Source organism: Choristoneura fumiferana, chromosome 6 (genome assembly GCF_025370935.1).
Source record: "Choristoneura fumiferana chromosome 6, NRCan_CFum_1, whole genome shotgun sequence".
Lineage (NCBI taxonomy): Eukaryota > Metazoa > Arthropoda > Insecta > Lepidoptera > Tortricidae > Choristoneura > Choristoneura fumiferana.
Window position 1 is genome coordinate 20,497,648 of NC_133477.1, and position 15,234 is coordinate 20,512,881.

Consider the following 15,234-nt stretch of genomic DNA (forward strand, 5'->3'; position numbering starts at 1 on the left):
AAACAACGATGTGTCAGTCCCCAGAGGCCACTTCACTTCATGCTGCCGACAATATTGATTAATCGGGCTAATAAACTGTGTTATTGCTACATTTATTTGTTCAATTCACCTTTTGACACAGTAATACGCTTTTACGACTGGATGGACTTGGCTAAGCAGATATTTATTGATACAGGCGTAACTTTGGGGAGTCCGAGTTATCTGTTTCTTATTCACAAATTCACATGCCCTTATGTTGTAGCCGTGGTGGCCTAGTGGTTTGACCTATCGCCTCTCAAGCAGAGGGTCGTGGGTTCGAACCCCGGCTCGCACCTCTGAGTTTTTCGAAGTTCATGTGCGGTTACATTTGATATTTACCACGAGCTTTGCGGTGAGGGAAAACATCGTAAGGAAACCTGCACGAACCTGCGAAGCAATTCAATGGTGCGTGTGAAGTTCCCAATCCGCACTTGACCCGCGTGGGAACTATGGCCCAAGCCCTCTTGTTTTGAGAGGAGGCCTGTGCCCAGCAGTGGAACGTATATAGGCTGGGATGGTATGTTGTAGCTTAGCTGAGCTTTTTCTTAAGAAATTGATATTTATATATTTATTTGACGTCGATTTATGTAAAGTACTTGAAATGTATGAGAATAAGGTGTTTGTAATTTTGAAAATACAGTCACAGTTATAGTGCGATTTGCTTAAGTTTAGCTCATTTACTTACTTCACCAATTACAAACGTGGCACAGGCACAATTGACACAGGCGCCAACAAACATGTCACAGAAACCCGTAAAGGAGTTGTGTTACGTATATGTACGTCGAATATAAATAATTCAATATTATATTATATTATTTAGTGTGTTTGAAAAACTAAACAGGTAAATAAAACATCTGACTACATCAATTAAATTTATAACATTTTCTATTTAAATTTGAACTAAAAACGTACACCTATTTTTAACTTTAAAGTTACTGTCTCTTTTCCTCCACATATCAGCTGTCTTTCTTCCTCTTGAAGAGCGCTGTGAACTTGCCAGCTTCGTACGTCGGCATGAAAGGGAGATACGATGTCCAAGACCACCTGGAACACAAGCCATTTCATATTTTTTTTTATTTCAGCAGATTATTGGGTAGTAGCACTGCTAGAATCAGGTGGCAGGGCTTGGAAATGTAGTTCCCACGCGGGCACAGTGTGGATTGGGAACCGGCGGCTCTGTCGATGTAAAATTGCAGCTCACCAGTTACATGCGCATTAACAATTATTTATATTAGGGTACACTTATTATTTTATCATCAAAACCCTTAAATATATAATGCAATCGATCTATAAGTGAGCGTCATAAATTTAAAGTAAAATAACTTAAGTACCTATTTTTTAAGCACCTTATATTGCCCTTACACATGGTGTTAGAAAATCCTGTACTATAATTTAACCCACATTAAGGCTACTATTTGATAACTAATACGATACAGAATGTTTTAGACTTTCGCGGTACCAACTAATTTTATGATTCTCCAGCGATTCTCCAGTGGTCCAGATCCTCGTGGTCATGTCATGCAACTGTGCCGAAATATCGAGCTTCTCAAAAACCAAGGTATGCGGAACATAGCCCGAATTTAAATCATAATACGATGCAAGTGGAAAAACATTAAGAGTATTAAAATTCCAAAAAAAAAACTCGACTTCGACTTGTGACTCGACTGCCATATAAAATTTCGTTATCTTTTGGAATTAAAATATTTTTCCACCTAACGTAATCGGTAGTCTTAAATAGTCTTAATTGGGGTTAAATTAGTACAGGATGTTTTAACATAATTTAGATATTTTTTTATTAATAATATACCATATTTCAATGAATTAAGTAAGTATCATAATACGCATACTTTTTGTCCTAAACGTTGATGAGTTTCTCATACTTTGATTTTCTTTTAAATACATAACAGGTATTGGGTTAAATACCTTCTTTCCAGTGAATGACTTGAATTTACACAGACAATAAAACTTGGAGCGCTCAAATAGTAGAACGTGCCTCCCTAGTTGTTACTTACTTATATGTCATGTATGTTGTATGTAGCTATGTTCGTTTTGTATCGATTTTATTTCGGTCAGTAGGTAGGTGGTAGGTAGTGAAAGTAACCCAGAGAGGACATTGCACCGAATGATACAGTTAGCAATATTCACTCGGTTTTATACCGGGGGTGTAACTCAGTGGTAGAGTGTCTGCTTCGCATGCTGAAAGTCCTGGGTTCAAATCCCAGCACCTCCAAAAGACTATATACTTTTGTATTTTTTTTCTATAATTTTTCTTTAGATATTGAACGCCATAAGTCCGTACAGTGAGGTTATCAAAAATGAGCTGTTGACAGAATGAGTAACTTATACTGAATCGCTAAATTTGACACTGAAGCGATTCAATTCCCACAGTGCCTCTAGCGGAACGTTTGCGATGTACGTGTTTCCATACAAATTGAGATTTTAACGCGAACGCGATCGGGACGTATTTTTTAACCGAAAACTTACACTAAGGGTACTGACTGACATGGGCTTCGAGTATGTCGTTAGTCGTCCTGTCTGGCACCACTTGTATATACCATGCCGATAGGAAAGTCGTAGGTGTCGCCTCCTTGCGAAGCGCCAGAGGCTTCCAACGACATCTCCTGCGCCCACGCGTCTAGGCCGCGCTCCTCAGCCGACCCTGATGACAAGAGTAAAATTGACCTTATTTTGCCCCTATATATATTACTATGCCTTCTCAGAACGAAAGGACTTGGGCCGTAGCTCCCACGCGGGCCCAATGCGGATTGGAAACTTCACACACCACAAATGTTTTTTTTCGCAGGTGGGCAGGTTTCCTCAAGATGTTTTCGCTGATCCTAAAGCTCGTGGTAATATCAAATGAAATTTTGCACATATATTCTGAAAAACCCAAATGGGATTGGACCCACGACCCTCTGCTTGAGAGGCCATAGGTCAAACCACTAGGCCACCATTGCTTCACGGCTTGTGGAGTTACATGTGAAATACGGACCGACATAGCCAAGCAAATTAGCTCGTTGAAGTGGCAATGGGCACGGAGAACAGGATGGCCGTCGGGGCCGAAAGGTTCCCGAGTGAAGACCGCGGATCGGCAAGCTTGGCGTAGGACGTCCACCAACGAGATGGATGGATGACCTGGTTAAAGCCGCGGGTTCACAATGCATGCAGGCCGCTTCCAACCGAAGCACCTAGTTTTCTATATGGGGGAGCTATGTCCAACAGTGGACGTCCTACGGCAGTTATGATGATGATGTCAAATAAATCCGGATAGCTCGTCTTAAATCGAGTTTAACTCTACATGTGTAATTCGTAGCCCGTCCTCCCGGAGCACACGCCACGGCGACTGTGTAGCATCGGGCTATGACGCTTAGTTTGATTCAACAAAGTCCTTACCAGGAATGAGATTGTCCAGCAAGCATCCCAGCACCCCTCCCACCAGGATAGACGTGGACAGAAGCACCTGCAGCACGGCATCCAAGGCCTCCACGCCGGTCTGTATGACGCCACTGTGGGCCGCCATCCAACGCGTGAGGACCAGAGGAAAGAACAAGCTGAAGCCGATGATGTACAGGTTCCGGGAGCTGTTTAAGTCCACGTACTGGAGAGCTGATAGGCCTGAGGGGATGATCAAGCTGGTTAGAAAACAGGGGATGGCAACCTTGAATTCGCTAAAAGTATTGTTACTTATTATGAGAAACCGTGTTCGTGTTATCTTGGATGGTTTCAAGTATGTTCATCCGTTATTCAGAACCCATAACACAAACTTTGCTTACTTCGGCCTACATCAAAGGTTCTCAAAGTGGCCGAGGTGGACCAGCAAGGGTCACCAGCGTAAAAAAATGTGGGTTTCGAAAACAGCAAAACTTTGAAAGTGGTCCACGAAAAAAAAAATGTTTGGGAACCTCTGGTCTTCATGTCTTACCAAAGGCAGAGATCATCCCGAACATGACGCAGAAGAGTCCCCCGACGATGGGCTGCGGGATGATGATGAACACGGCGCCCAGCTTGCCCACCACGCCTTGCAGCACCATCAGCCCCGCCGCCCACTGTACCACGCGCCGGGAGCCCACCTGGTGGGGAGGGTAACATTGAACGACCAGCGATTGACCACTTCCTCGCCTGTGGCCATTGCCTTGCGCCCGGGCGCTAGCAATCGCATTCATCATCTCTTTCTGCCCTCATCCCATACCTTGTGACAGAAAAAGGTGGTGAAAACGATCGTCAAAATTCTTGCGACTTGTCCTTCCATATTTACCATATTGCATATATTTGTGTTTCCATATTTGTTCATGTTTACTTTTCCTTCCGTTGTTTCCATTGTTGAGCGGTAAAAACGTTCGAATATTCATCCCATTACACTAATATAATAAAGATTATACATAATGGCTTCAGCTGGGCTTACTTTGGTGACTCCGATGGCGCCCACGTTCTCCCCGAAAGTGTTGGTGCCGTTCCCGGAGCCCCACAGCCCCGCCAGCATGGTGCCCAGGCCTTCCGTGCCCAGCCCGCGGTTGATGGCGTGCAGAGGAGGTGGAGGGGCCGCTGAGTACACACATTTTACAAGCTTTTATTTAATTTGCAATGTACTCGAACCAACTGAATCGTGACCCACTGTTGAAGCTTTTCGTAGAAAACGTCATGTGACATCGCATTGGAATTTACTACGACAAGGGAATTTATTATGACACTGTGAGAACGTTCTACAGTGGGTCAGGCATCAAATGGTTCGACTGTACAGTGGAGGACACTGAATCATGTACCAGGGTGGAATCTTATCATAATCAATTAGCTTTTATTTTTTTTGGCAGATGTATGGGATGTAGTATGTACTGGTAGTAAAGTAACACAAGGGTTCCACCAGTTCCCTCGTCAGTTCAGTTTCCTCGACTGTATGTATTACCGCGTTGAATTGAAATCGGTCCATTCGTACGTTGGCCTCAAACTTACACCCCTCTTTTTGCGTCGGGGGTTAAAAAGGTATGGCTAGACAGACTTTAAACTGCATAGTACCAGGGTAGCATAAACTCACCGCACATCCTTGCCGTCGTGGGGTAGTAGCTGATGGACTCGACAGTGCATGCTAGCACGCCAGCGAGCATGCCCAGCACGCCCGCCACGCTCACCGTCGGCGCGCCCCACTGACCTGAGGACACCGCGCGGCTATGTAGTCCTGGTACCTACTTGGTGGGTATTATGCGTAGTATACTCAGACAGAACGTATGCATGCTTTGGTACATTACTGACGAGGCCCTCTGAAGTAAAAAAAAGAAAAAAGGAACACCGAGCGAAGCGTGTTTCTATTTCAGGTTAAATAGGTAATTATCAGAGTAGAACTCATAGTTATAGTACAAAGGACCATGGGCAACTTTGTATGGGAAGTGTACCAAAAACCAACAGAACTGAGAATTATATCATTAAATAGGTCTTTACGTGTACCTAGTAGCCGCACAAGACCTTGGAGTGGGCAAGATAAATGCGATAACTCTATGATGGATGGCACACCACACATTAGATGACGGATATTTACTTAAGTAAGCAAACAATCGAGAAACTTTGCGAGGCCCCTTAGACCGCGAGGCCGTGGGCCGAGCTCTAGCACCGCCTCTTCTCGTCACTGTTGGATGAGTTTCCACCAGAGATGTGCGAGGATGTATTACGAGGAATGTGTTTCTCATGAACCAATAGAAACGCTTCATTTACCTATCCTCGCTCGGCGCAGCTCTAGTGGAAACAGCTCAGCGGAGCGAGGTGTATATATATACAAAACAAGGGAAGGATTTGTACGAGGAATGTGTTGCAAGGAATGTTTGGCGAGGATCTATTGAAAGAAAAAGAATACATTTATTTAACGCCATAAAAACAAACATAGAACAAATACGAGTACAAGACATACATGACGCTAAATAGGTCCCCACTCAGCATAATGCCACGGCAAGCCGTGGCGCTGATTTTCAGTGAGAACCTGTTGCGAGTACTCAGTCACTAGTAGCGACCAGTGGCGCACCCCCACCTTACCGCACCCCGCTCTCTTATTTGAAAAGAGCCTGCTACACGCCCTCGCACCGCTCAGCTACCTCGCACAACTCTGGTGGAAAAAGAACGTTCCACATCCTCGCTACGAATCCTCGCACCGCTCAGCTACCTCGCACATCTCTGGTGGAAACAGATCATTCCACACACCTACCCATTTCTGGTATGCAGCCGTATACCTGGGTAGGGCACGCGGAACCAGGGCGCGTCCTCTATGATGACCAGCTTGAGGTCTGTCCGCGCGGGGTGCCCGGGGGGCAGCACACCCGCCAGCGTCAACGCTAGACACACGCACCACATTATGACTATGGTCAGCAGCACCTGGGGGTAGAGAGTTGTCATCATCATCATCAGCCGGAAGACGTTCACTGCTGAACAAAGGTCTCCCCCGAACGCCACAGTCATCGACATCTAAGTATGTATAGACTGCATGTTTCTTACATCCAAACTGAGCACAAACATTAGTTCGCTGCACGGTTTTGTGAACGTTTCACTATTTTGTTGACGTCCATGACAGGGGTTGTGTCAAATTAATATTGATGATCAAGATCTCTATAGTTTAAGTTGATGATTGATGCGCCGCGCGTTTTGTTTGTTCCAAACAGCTAGTTTAGTGTCGTAAGGTACATAGATGCCACAATGAACGACAACTCGCCCCTGCATCCACCGTTTGCCGCAACTCTGCCAATTTGCCCATCATTATTTTCATCAATTCAGTCCATCAGTCCGTTAAGGTTACACGATGATTCTTTCGTCATTCTGACCAGAATCATGGTGTGTTCCGAATTTTCACGATGGGAACGGACTATTCACTAGGTACATCTGTAGGTTTAGAGTCAGTCAATTTGAAAGTTCGACTTTAGCGACTTTCATTTGATAGAAAGTTGTTTACGTAATTTATAGACCGCCTTATTTGGATCCTACCAACATTTAGTTCCTTACCGGGAATAGTTTAAAGAGCGGGAACCACTCGACGGCGCATCCCCTGTCTCTTTTCCACGAGAGCGTGGGGATCTTCACGCCCCCCATGCATTGGGAGAACACCGTCAGCAGGGTAAATGTGCTGTAATAAATAAACAAACACTATAAACTTTTTTGTCAAATACACTAAAAAACCGGTACAGGTGAAAAATAAATAAAAACTACTTAGCGGCACAAAATTTGGCCCACTCAACATACAATATTGCCTGTTACTGCATACATTTGAGGGCCAGGTATTCGCCGGTCAGTATCCCTAAAAATGGATTTATTTTTTACGAAATTTTTAGATAAAACTAAAAAACAGTCGGGACCCTGCCTGAATCGGGAATTTTCAAACTGATCACGCTTTTGAATAGGATTGTTGAACTTTATTTAAGGTACCTACTATCGAACCAAATGAATCGTGATCCACTCTGGAACCTTCTAGTAGAAAAAGTCATGGTGACATCGCATTGCTTGACAAGGGGTTTCTTGTGACACTTACTGTGAGACCGTTCTATGATGGGTCAGTAATCAAATGGTACGACTGTTCTTAACATAGTTCTAGGACACTAGACTTTCTTTCTTTTGAGTTTTTTCAAGCGCATGGTCGGGTTTCTTGATTTTTTATTTACAATACCATACAATATAAATATTCTTTATTGATCACCAAAAGCAGTACAGTGACATTATTTTTTTTATTTTTTTACTTACTTTTTTAAAGGAAGTCTGTTTTTTTGTTTTCTAATTCAAAAATAGTCCCTCTTCTCTAAAAATAGCTAAGTAATGTGATTTATCGAAATTTTGTCCTGTTTCGACAGTCCCGCCCCTCATCCAGTGAGGAATGATATAGCAAATCTGAGGACCTCTTTGAGGTTTACCTTTCAATGCTATTTCCAATCAGGATAGTGCAATCCCCAGCTCAGGATATTATTAACCTTTGCCTTTGTAAATTTTTGAAGCTTTCAAAATACTTAAAATGTCATGAGGGAAATACATAATGGTCATTTGCTTTAAAAAAAGAGGTGACAAACAGACAGACATACTTTCGCATTTATAATACCTATTAAGTAGTAAGGATATATGTTCTCGTGCGGGCCTAGAGCGGATCGGGATCTTTACAAACACTATTATTACAGTAAATTTCACGTACAATTTCATGGTTCATCTCTCGTCTCGTAATTTGGCGTATCAATTCCGAAAAAGGCAGAGCTACTATACTAGAATTATAAAAAACAATGGTTTATTAAAAGCAAAAACAAATACATACATTTGCCCAAAAAGATATAGCGAAATTTATTATGAAACGATTTCAGGTAGGTAGGTACGTGATTCAGTTTCCTCGACTCTAAATACTTTTAACGAATAAAAACAACACATTCAATCTCCCCAGAAGAGTATTTGCCAATTCGCGCTATCTCCTAAACCATTATTTTGCTCTTTCTATTTTGCAATTACGGCACAATTCCCGTATGACCGATGGGCCAGTATTTTAGTACTGCTGTCTTCATACTCCATCAATCTAGCCGAAAACGAGATAGAACTGTAGGTTATTATCTAAAGTGTGAACGACCGCAATCTAAATCATCTTCTATTAAATGATTTACTCTCATTCAGTATAAATGACAAATCGTCCACACGGATTAACTTTTTGTATTCGGTCCAAAATGAATATCGTTAGAAGTGAATTTTGTTCAAGTTGTGGTGAACAATTATTTATCACTATATTATAAATGCGAAAATAACTGTTTGTCTGTTACTGAATCACTTTAATTTAAATTTAGTACTGAAATAGTAAAAGACTGGGAAGGACAGGACAGTTTAAACGAATTCTTTGCAAACAGAATCCCAGGAAACGCTCATGCATCTAATCAATCCTTAATTCAACCGAACTTCGTCAAACTTCGGCAAACGTCGGCTAGAATCAGTGCAAACTGTCAGAAGTGAGATCTCGTTCGGTGAAATGACATTCGTGGGTTCATTTGTTCCATTTGAAAGGCATTGCAAGTTGAACTTTAAAATTCAAGAGTCAGAGCCGCTTATGCTTAATTAAATATGAGAGTATTATAAGAAGAACGGTACGACACGAACTTCGATTTCCGAATTTCGTAGTACCTAGCCCCTCTGGGTATAGTTTCTTATCGTTAAACGAAAGTGAGCCATTTGTAGTTTGAATTTCTGTGTGAATGACTGAGGTAGTGAAGAGTTAAGATTCTCGGAAGCTGTCAGGTGAATAATGCTAGGTTTCCACTTGAACTTTTGTTTGTGTGGGGAGGAAGGAAGAACCCTAAGTAATCATGTCAGCTAATTATCGGCTATCGTTTCGCAACAGTCATTGAGTTAGTCTTCTTTCGTTTTGAGTTTTTTCTTCGTAAGAAATGTGGATTAGCAACACCAGTAATGTTCATTAACCATGATCATCCAAAAGCCGTCCACTTTTGAATAAAGGAAGCTCCTCAGAAGGCCACAATGAACGACAGCTTGCCACTTGCATCCACCGGTTGCCCGTAACTCGCGATGTTGTCAGTCCATCTAGTGATCTAGTGGTAGGCCTGCCAACGCTTCGCCACTCGAGGACTTTTGACCCGAATACAAGTACAAAAATGTGAATGTTTGATGTAAATAAAATGGTAAATGTCTTTTACACATCAACCAATAAGCAATAAACTATGAGTTTGTTTGTTTGCTACACTTCCACGGATTAACAACTGAACCGATTGCCACAAAACCTTGCATACTTCATAATGGAACACCAAAATAAATAATAAAATACCAAGATTCCTTTTAATCCCCGAAGATTGCAAAGTTCCCACAGGATACCGAAAACCAACTCTTCGCAGACCCAGTCTCGGGTAACAAACAGCCAGTAACCAATAAGAGCTCCAAAAGATAACCTCCAAAGCACTCACATTCAAAGCCTGTATAAAATCATCTACGTAACGAACAGACTCGCTATGTAATCGAGAGCGTAACTAGGTCGAGTTGCTAGCTGACGAGAGAGCATTATTTGCTGGGAACTCTATACAAGCCGCCGTATCGGTTACCTCGCTGATCGAAGCCTTAATTTTGCGATGCGAGCACGAATGTTCCTATACATTGTAGGTGGGTAGGTACCCACAAACTCCCTTGTTTTGCAGACAGAAATTTCATAGAATTTTGCTTAACAGAAAAATTTTCATATGTGTCATATGATATTTAGTCCTTATATTTGGGACTAAGTCGAACAAGACTTCCGCATGCATTCGAATCAATGTGCATGGCATGAATCGTTACGTTACCGAACGGGATTCGAGGGACGGCCATAGGCTTGAGGACTGGATGGCCAAGTGGTTAGAGAGCCTGACTACGACGCTTGAGGTCCCGGGTTCGATTCTCGGCCGAGGCAGAAATTCGTATGAATAATACGAATGTTTGTTCTCCGGGTTTTGTATGTTTAATATGTATTTAAGTATGTTATATATCTACGGACGGGACGGGAAAACGTAGTGTAGGTGGACGGATGACCTTAAGAGGGTCGCCGGCGGATGGATGCGAGGGGCTGAAGACAGCTGGACTGCTGTAGGCTGATGAGGATGATGATGATGATGTTATATATCTATATAAGTATGTTTATCCGTTACCTAGTATCCATAGTACAAGCTTTGCTTAGTTTGGGACTAGGTCAATTTGGTGTTCCATGATATTTATTATTATTATTTATAGGAGCAGAAGCAGACCCAAGAGGAATTAGTGGGACGACCTGAGCGCGTTTCAGCTGAATTGGCAGGTGCATGCCCAGGATAGGGCAGAGTGTAGCTGAGTGTAGCTGTAGCTCCGCTGGAGAGAAAGAGAGAGAGACATCATGGTTCATGCACGGAAATAAAACGGAAACCCGTCCAAAATAAAATATGAGTACTAAAATGCAATATAAAGTACAACCCACTTCAGGCGAACGGTTTTCGGCACAAGCAGTTAGGGAAACAATCAGAGCCGCGCGGACGTCCGTTCACTGCGACGGAAACCCGACGCCGTAAAGCCGTTACAGCAGTCTTTCCCAAAGTGACACCCCCGCCCCCCCTTGTGGGCGCTGGAGGCCTAGAGGTGGGCGATAAGGAGCCCAGAAAAAATCTTCACCTTAATTTGTGCCTTCATTAGGCGAGACTAACATGTTACTGAGGTTTTTAAGGTAGTCGAGGTAAATATTACTCGTGTGTTTACCGTGTGTGGTATATTTTAAGGGTCCATATCAGCTCGCATATTTATTGAAAGTCCGAATGTAATGTTTATCTTAATGATCGTTTGTCATAACTCTTTTTTTCTCTGAATATGTACAATGATTGTTTGAATTCTTATAAATTAAACCTAACCTAACCTATAGTTTTCTATAGGATGACCATTTAAATTTTCAGAAAATTTTAAGGTTTCAGTAGGAGAAAAATCTGACAAACGATGATTCGGACAAAAATTACGGTATGAGGAGCGAAGAGTATGCGAACTTTAGCGCTCCCGTATTTTTTAAGTAGACCACTCCACGCCAAACGCGCGAGGGCTACCAACATACTTCACAAAACACGATTGTTTTCTATTGCAACAAATGCCTATTACACCAAATTATTATTCAGCCGGAAGATGTCCACTGCTGAACAGGACGCCTTTCACGCGCATCGCCAAATACGTACCGCTAAAGTTTTTCATAAATCGTCCAACGATCGTTTGTTATGGAGTTCGTATTGAATACGTCGTCCACTACTGCTAGACAAGGCTATGGTTATCTTTCCAACGTTCAGCACTGATTTCAACATGCATATTCTTAGCTAAACTTCTGCGATAATTCGTTTTTGTATTCTTGATTGTCGCGCAGAAACTCGAAAAATGCTCTCCATTCGGTTACTTACTGAGTATTTTCGCGCAGAATTCCAATATAATACAATAACCTCTTAATTGACTCCGCGGTGAGTTAAGTAATTTGAGATAACTAGAATTCCAGCAGTGGATCTCTTCGGGTGACACAATATTAAAGTCCGCCTAATTTTAATTTGTTAGGTTCACTTTAATTTAACTATGGCCATGAAAGGCACCTACATTTCTAAAAGTTATTAGTAATTTTTGCTAGAGAAATACCTATATCAAAATATTAAAATGAAGCAAGAATATTTGTTAAAATGTATCACAAAACTGAAGATAACTTATAATACATTGTACTCATTTAGGTAGGTATTGATCAAAATATGGATCCATTTGCAGATATGGTATAGATGTTTTTATTTGAAAACCAAAAACCTCATTTGCTTCGACAGTCGAGATGTAATGGAGAGTGTGAAAGCGATATAAGTTGCATGGCGTAGAATTGATCCTTGTACAATCAGCCAAATATGTCGTTTACCACCATAAAGTTGATAATCGTTTGCATGTCACAAACAATAAAGCAACAGACGTTTAGTCAACTTGAAAGTTCAACTTTAGCGACATATTCATTTGTAGCTTTGTTTAAAAATGATAGACCACTTATTTGGCTGATGGTACTTATATCCTTTGGAGCAGAGGCACCCTGTATTAATAACGCTAACATTCTGACGAATAATTTAATACAGAATGATATGTTTCTAAGGCCTAAAATGAAATTAGTTGCTATTCAACGTTACAGACAGACAAGTCTCAAAGGATTAAATACGCACTGACGAGTTGCATCAACTTTCCCGATGCATCTGAAATCAATAAGCTCAGGCTTCTAATCGAATCTCGTTAATAATCCCCTTTTACAGCCCTTAATGCTCAATGTACTTTTGAGTTTTGTTCAATTCCAAATATTTTGTGCTATGATCCTTTGTAACAGGCCATTCGCTAGCTATATTTGAAACTTGAATTAAATTCTGAGTTTTTACCAAATCTTGAGAATTCCCAAAGCTAACATGTGTTGTGGTCTCAGTTTTGTAACATTCTGTAACATCTTCGAATAAACTTTAAAATGTAATAAATAAATTAACTATAAAACTATAAAATTATTTGGTCCTGTCACAGGCCACCGTATATCTGCTAATCAAAAAGTCTTCCAGTAATAATCGTTTATAAAATTACCTACAAATATATTATGTTTGAGTTTTGAAAGTTTATCATTTTTGAGTTAAATGTTAATAAATGTTAAAAAATTTATACAACAACAGTTTGTATATGACACTAAAAACACCGATTGAATACAGAACTAGGCCACGTATGTCCCTTATTTTTAATAGGAAGTACCACCTACAAAACTTTGATATTTCGGCAAGTAGTAGGTCAATGTATGGTTAATTCTTAGAAAAAAAGTTAGAGGTGTCACTACTTCAAAACCAAATAAAAAAATGTGTCTTTTTATTTGGTCTTTTTTTAAATTTATATGATTTTTGAGTGGCGATGTAAATCTATATAAAGAACAACTTTAAAATTTGAAACAAATCGCTTGATTACATACTGATAATAAATACATTAAAAAAACAAAAGTCAAGAACTGACACAAGTAGGATATTCATACTCAACATAAATATTCTTGGAGATACGAGTACTCGCAGAAAAAACTGTGCCCATTTGATAAAAGGGACGGCTTACTAGAAAAACCAAACTATGAACTGTTACCTAACGACTAAATGCAATCACTTTGTCTGAATTAATAAATTATTTACTATTTTAATTGTACTTTAGATTTATAAAACTGGAGTTCCAAGAGTGGAGAAATTACGTATAAAGAAAGAAAGAAGGATATTTTATTAACACTAATACAAAAAGCACAAAGTGCAGTATTTGAACCTGTAAGTGAGAACTTTTTCTACTATTATAACGCATGTGGGCAATGTTGTCTAAATAACTTTGCCCGTTATAAAATTCAATCAATAAGTTACTTTGCCCAACGATTAATAAAGTAAATATTTGTTTTATATAAGTCATGTTATTTAGTGGGTGTCTCAAAATAATGTAGTACTTACTGTACTAAAATAGTGCTTGTGTAGTGTAGATGTATCATCATCTGGTTCAGAGACCTCAGTGCGTTTTTTTACTGTAGAACATGTTAATCCAGGGTATTTATTACCTGTATGGCAAATTTCATGCAAATCCGTTCAGTAGTTTCTACGTGAAAGAGTAACAAACATCCATCCATCGCCATACTTAAAAAAAAATGTTTAGATTTTTTTTTGTATTTTGATTACTTATGTTTTAGAACATTTTTTGCTGTGGTTTACGAGTTATTTACGAAAAACTAAATGGGACTTTTACACAAACTCCTCCCCACCCGTTAGCTCTACCCCCACCCATCAGTACCTACTTTTAGTATGTGGTCTTAAACACCATCCCCTACAACTATGCCAAAATTGACTTATACGCGAGATTTCCCCGGAGAGGCAGTTTTTGGTCTTCGTTGGGTAGGCTATATACTCGTACCAGACACGTATTAAGTTTGAACACATGTCCTATATTCCTACTATGGTAGTTATCAGTTTATAAGTAATAGACAAAATATGGAGCCAATAAAACTATTTAGACTACTAACCAATTTTTCTGTACTTACCTAATTCTTGTAATAAACAACACACTTACTTTACAACTTCTGACATCTTCTGACATGTTGTCTGTCATTGTACGAGTATGAGGGCTTCTTGTTTTTTTTGTGCGTTATTTAATTTATTTCTCGGTGTTGACTATCCTAAAACACCTTAAATACCCAAAATACAGTGATAACGTAATTTAATAATAATTTCCTTACTCATAGATTGAGTGTTATGAAAGAAGTGTAAATGTAAAAGTTTTTTTTCGTAAATGAATTTTGTGGAGAAAAGCGACGCAGGTCAATCAGGCAGAGCACCTAAGCGCTCACTGTTTCTCTGCGTTGAAGTGACAGAGAAGCAATATGTCGTCGGCGTGGCGTAAGTCTTTGCTCATCAAAATTTGGAAATAAAATAAATGCAAAGAAATTACGATTTAGATTTAAGAAATAACACGACAGATATTATTATTACGTTTTGTTTGTAAATCAGACTTAGTAATTTGATTATAGTGTCTTTATAAATAACGGAGTATTTTTGTTTCTAAATCAAAGTAAGAGCTCACTTTGGCAATAAAATCTATCGAGCCAAATTAGTTTAATCGTGTTTTGAAAGCAACGACTAACTCAGGAATACGATCAAGATTATCGTAATATTTTTTTTATTGCCACGAAGTACACCAATTTTATACCACGTCTGTTTAAAATAGCAGTGAGTGGCGTAGGTCGCCTCTTAA

General features: G+C 40.2%; 1 protein-coding gene and 1 non-coding gene across 2 annotated transcripts in view; one reads left to right on the plus strand and one right to left on the minus strand.

Annotated features, from left to right (window-relative positions):
* Positions 1–881: 881 nt before the first annotated feature.
* Positions 882–15,234, minus strand: part of LOC141428751 (solute carrier family 23 member 2) — a 64,412-nt gene continuing 50,059 nt past the window's right edge. The window contains exons 7-14 of the mRNA XM_074088761.1: positions 6,991–7,111; positions 6,228–6,369; positions 5,048–5,161; positions 4,421–4,560; positions 3,941–4,088; positions 3,412–3,633; positions 2,574–2,677; positions 882–1,076 (exon numbers count right to left, since the gene is read on the minus strand). Coding sequence (XP_073944862.1) covers positions 975–1,076; positions 2,574–2,677; positions 3,412–3,633; positions 3,941–4,088; positions 4,421–4,560; positions 5,048–5,161; positions 6,228–6,369; positions 6,991–7,111 — 1,093 coding nt within the window. The 3' untranslated portion in view covers positions 882–974. The remainder of the gene's footprint in view (positions 1,077–2,573; positions 2,678–3,411; positions 3,634–3,940; positions 4,089–4,420; positions 4,561–5,047; positions 5,162–6,227; positions 6,370–6,990; positions 7,112–15,234) is intronic.
* On the plus strand, positions 2,177–2,248 carry TRNAA-CGC (transfer RNA alanine (anticodon CGC)). Its single transcript has one exon. It is a non-coding gene; the product is annotated as a tRNA-Ala (tRNA).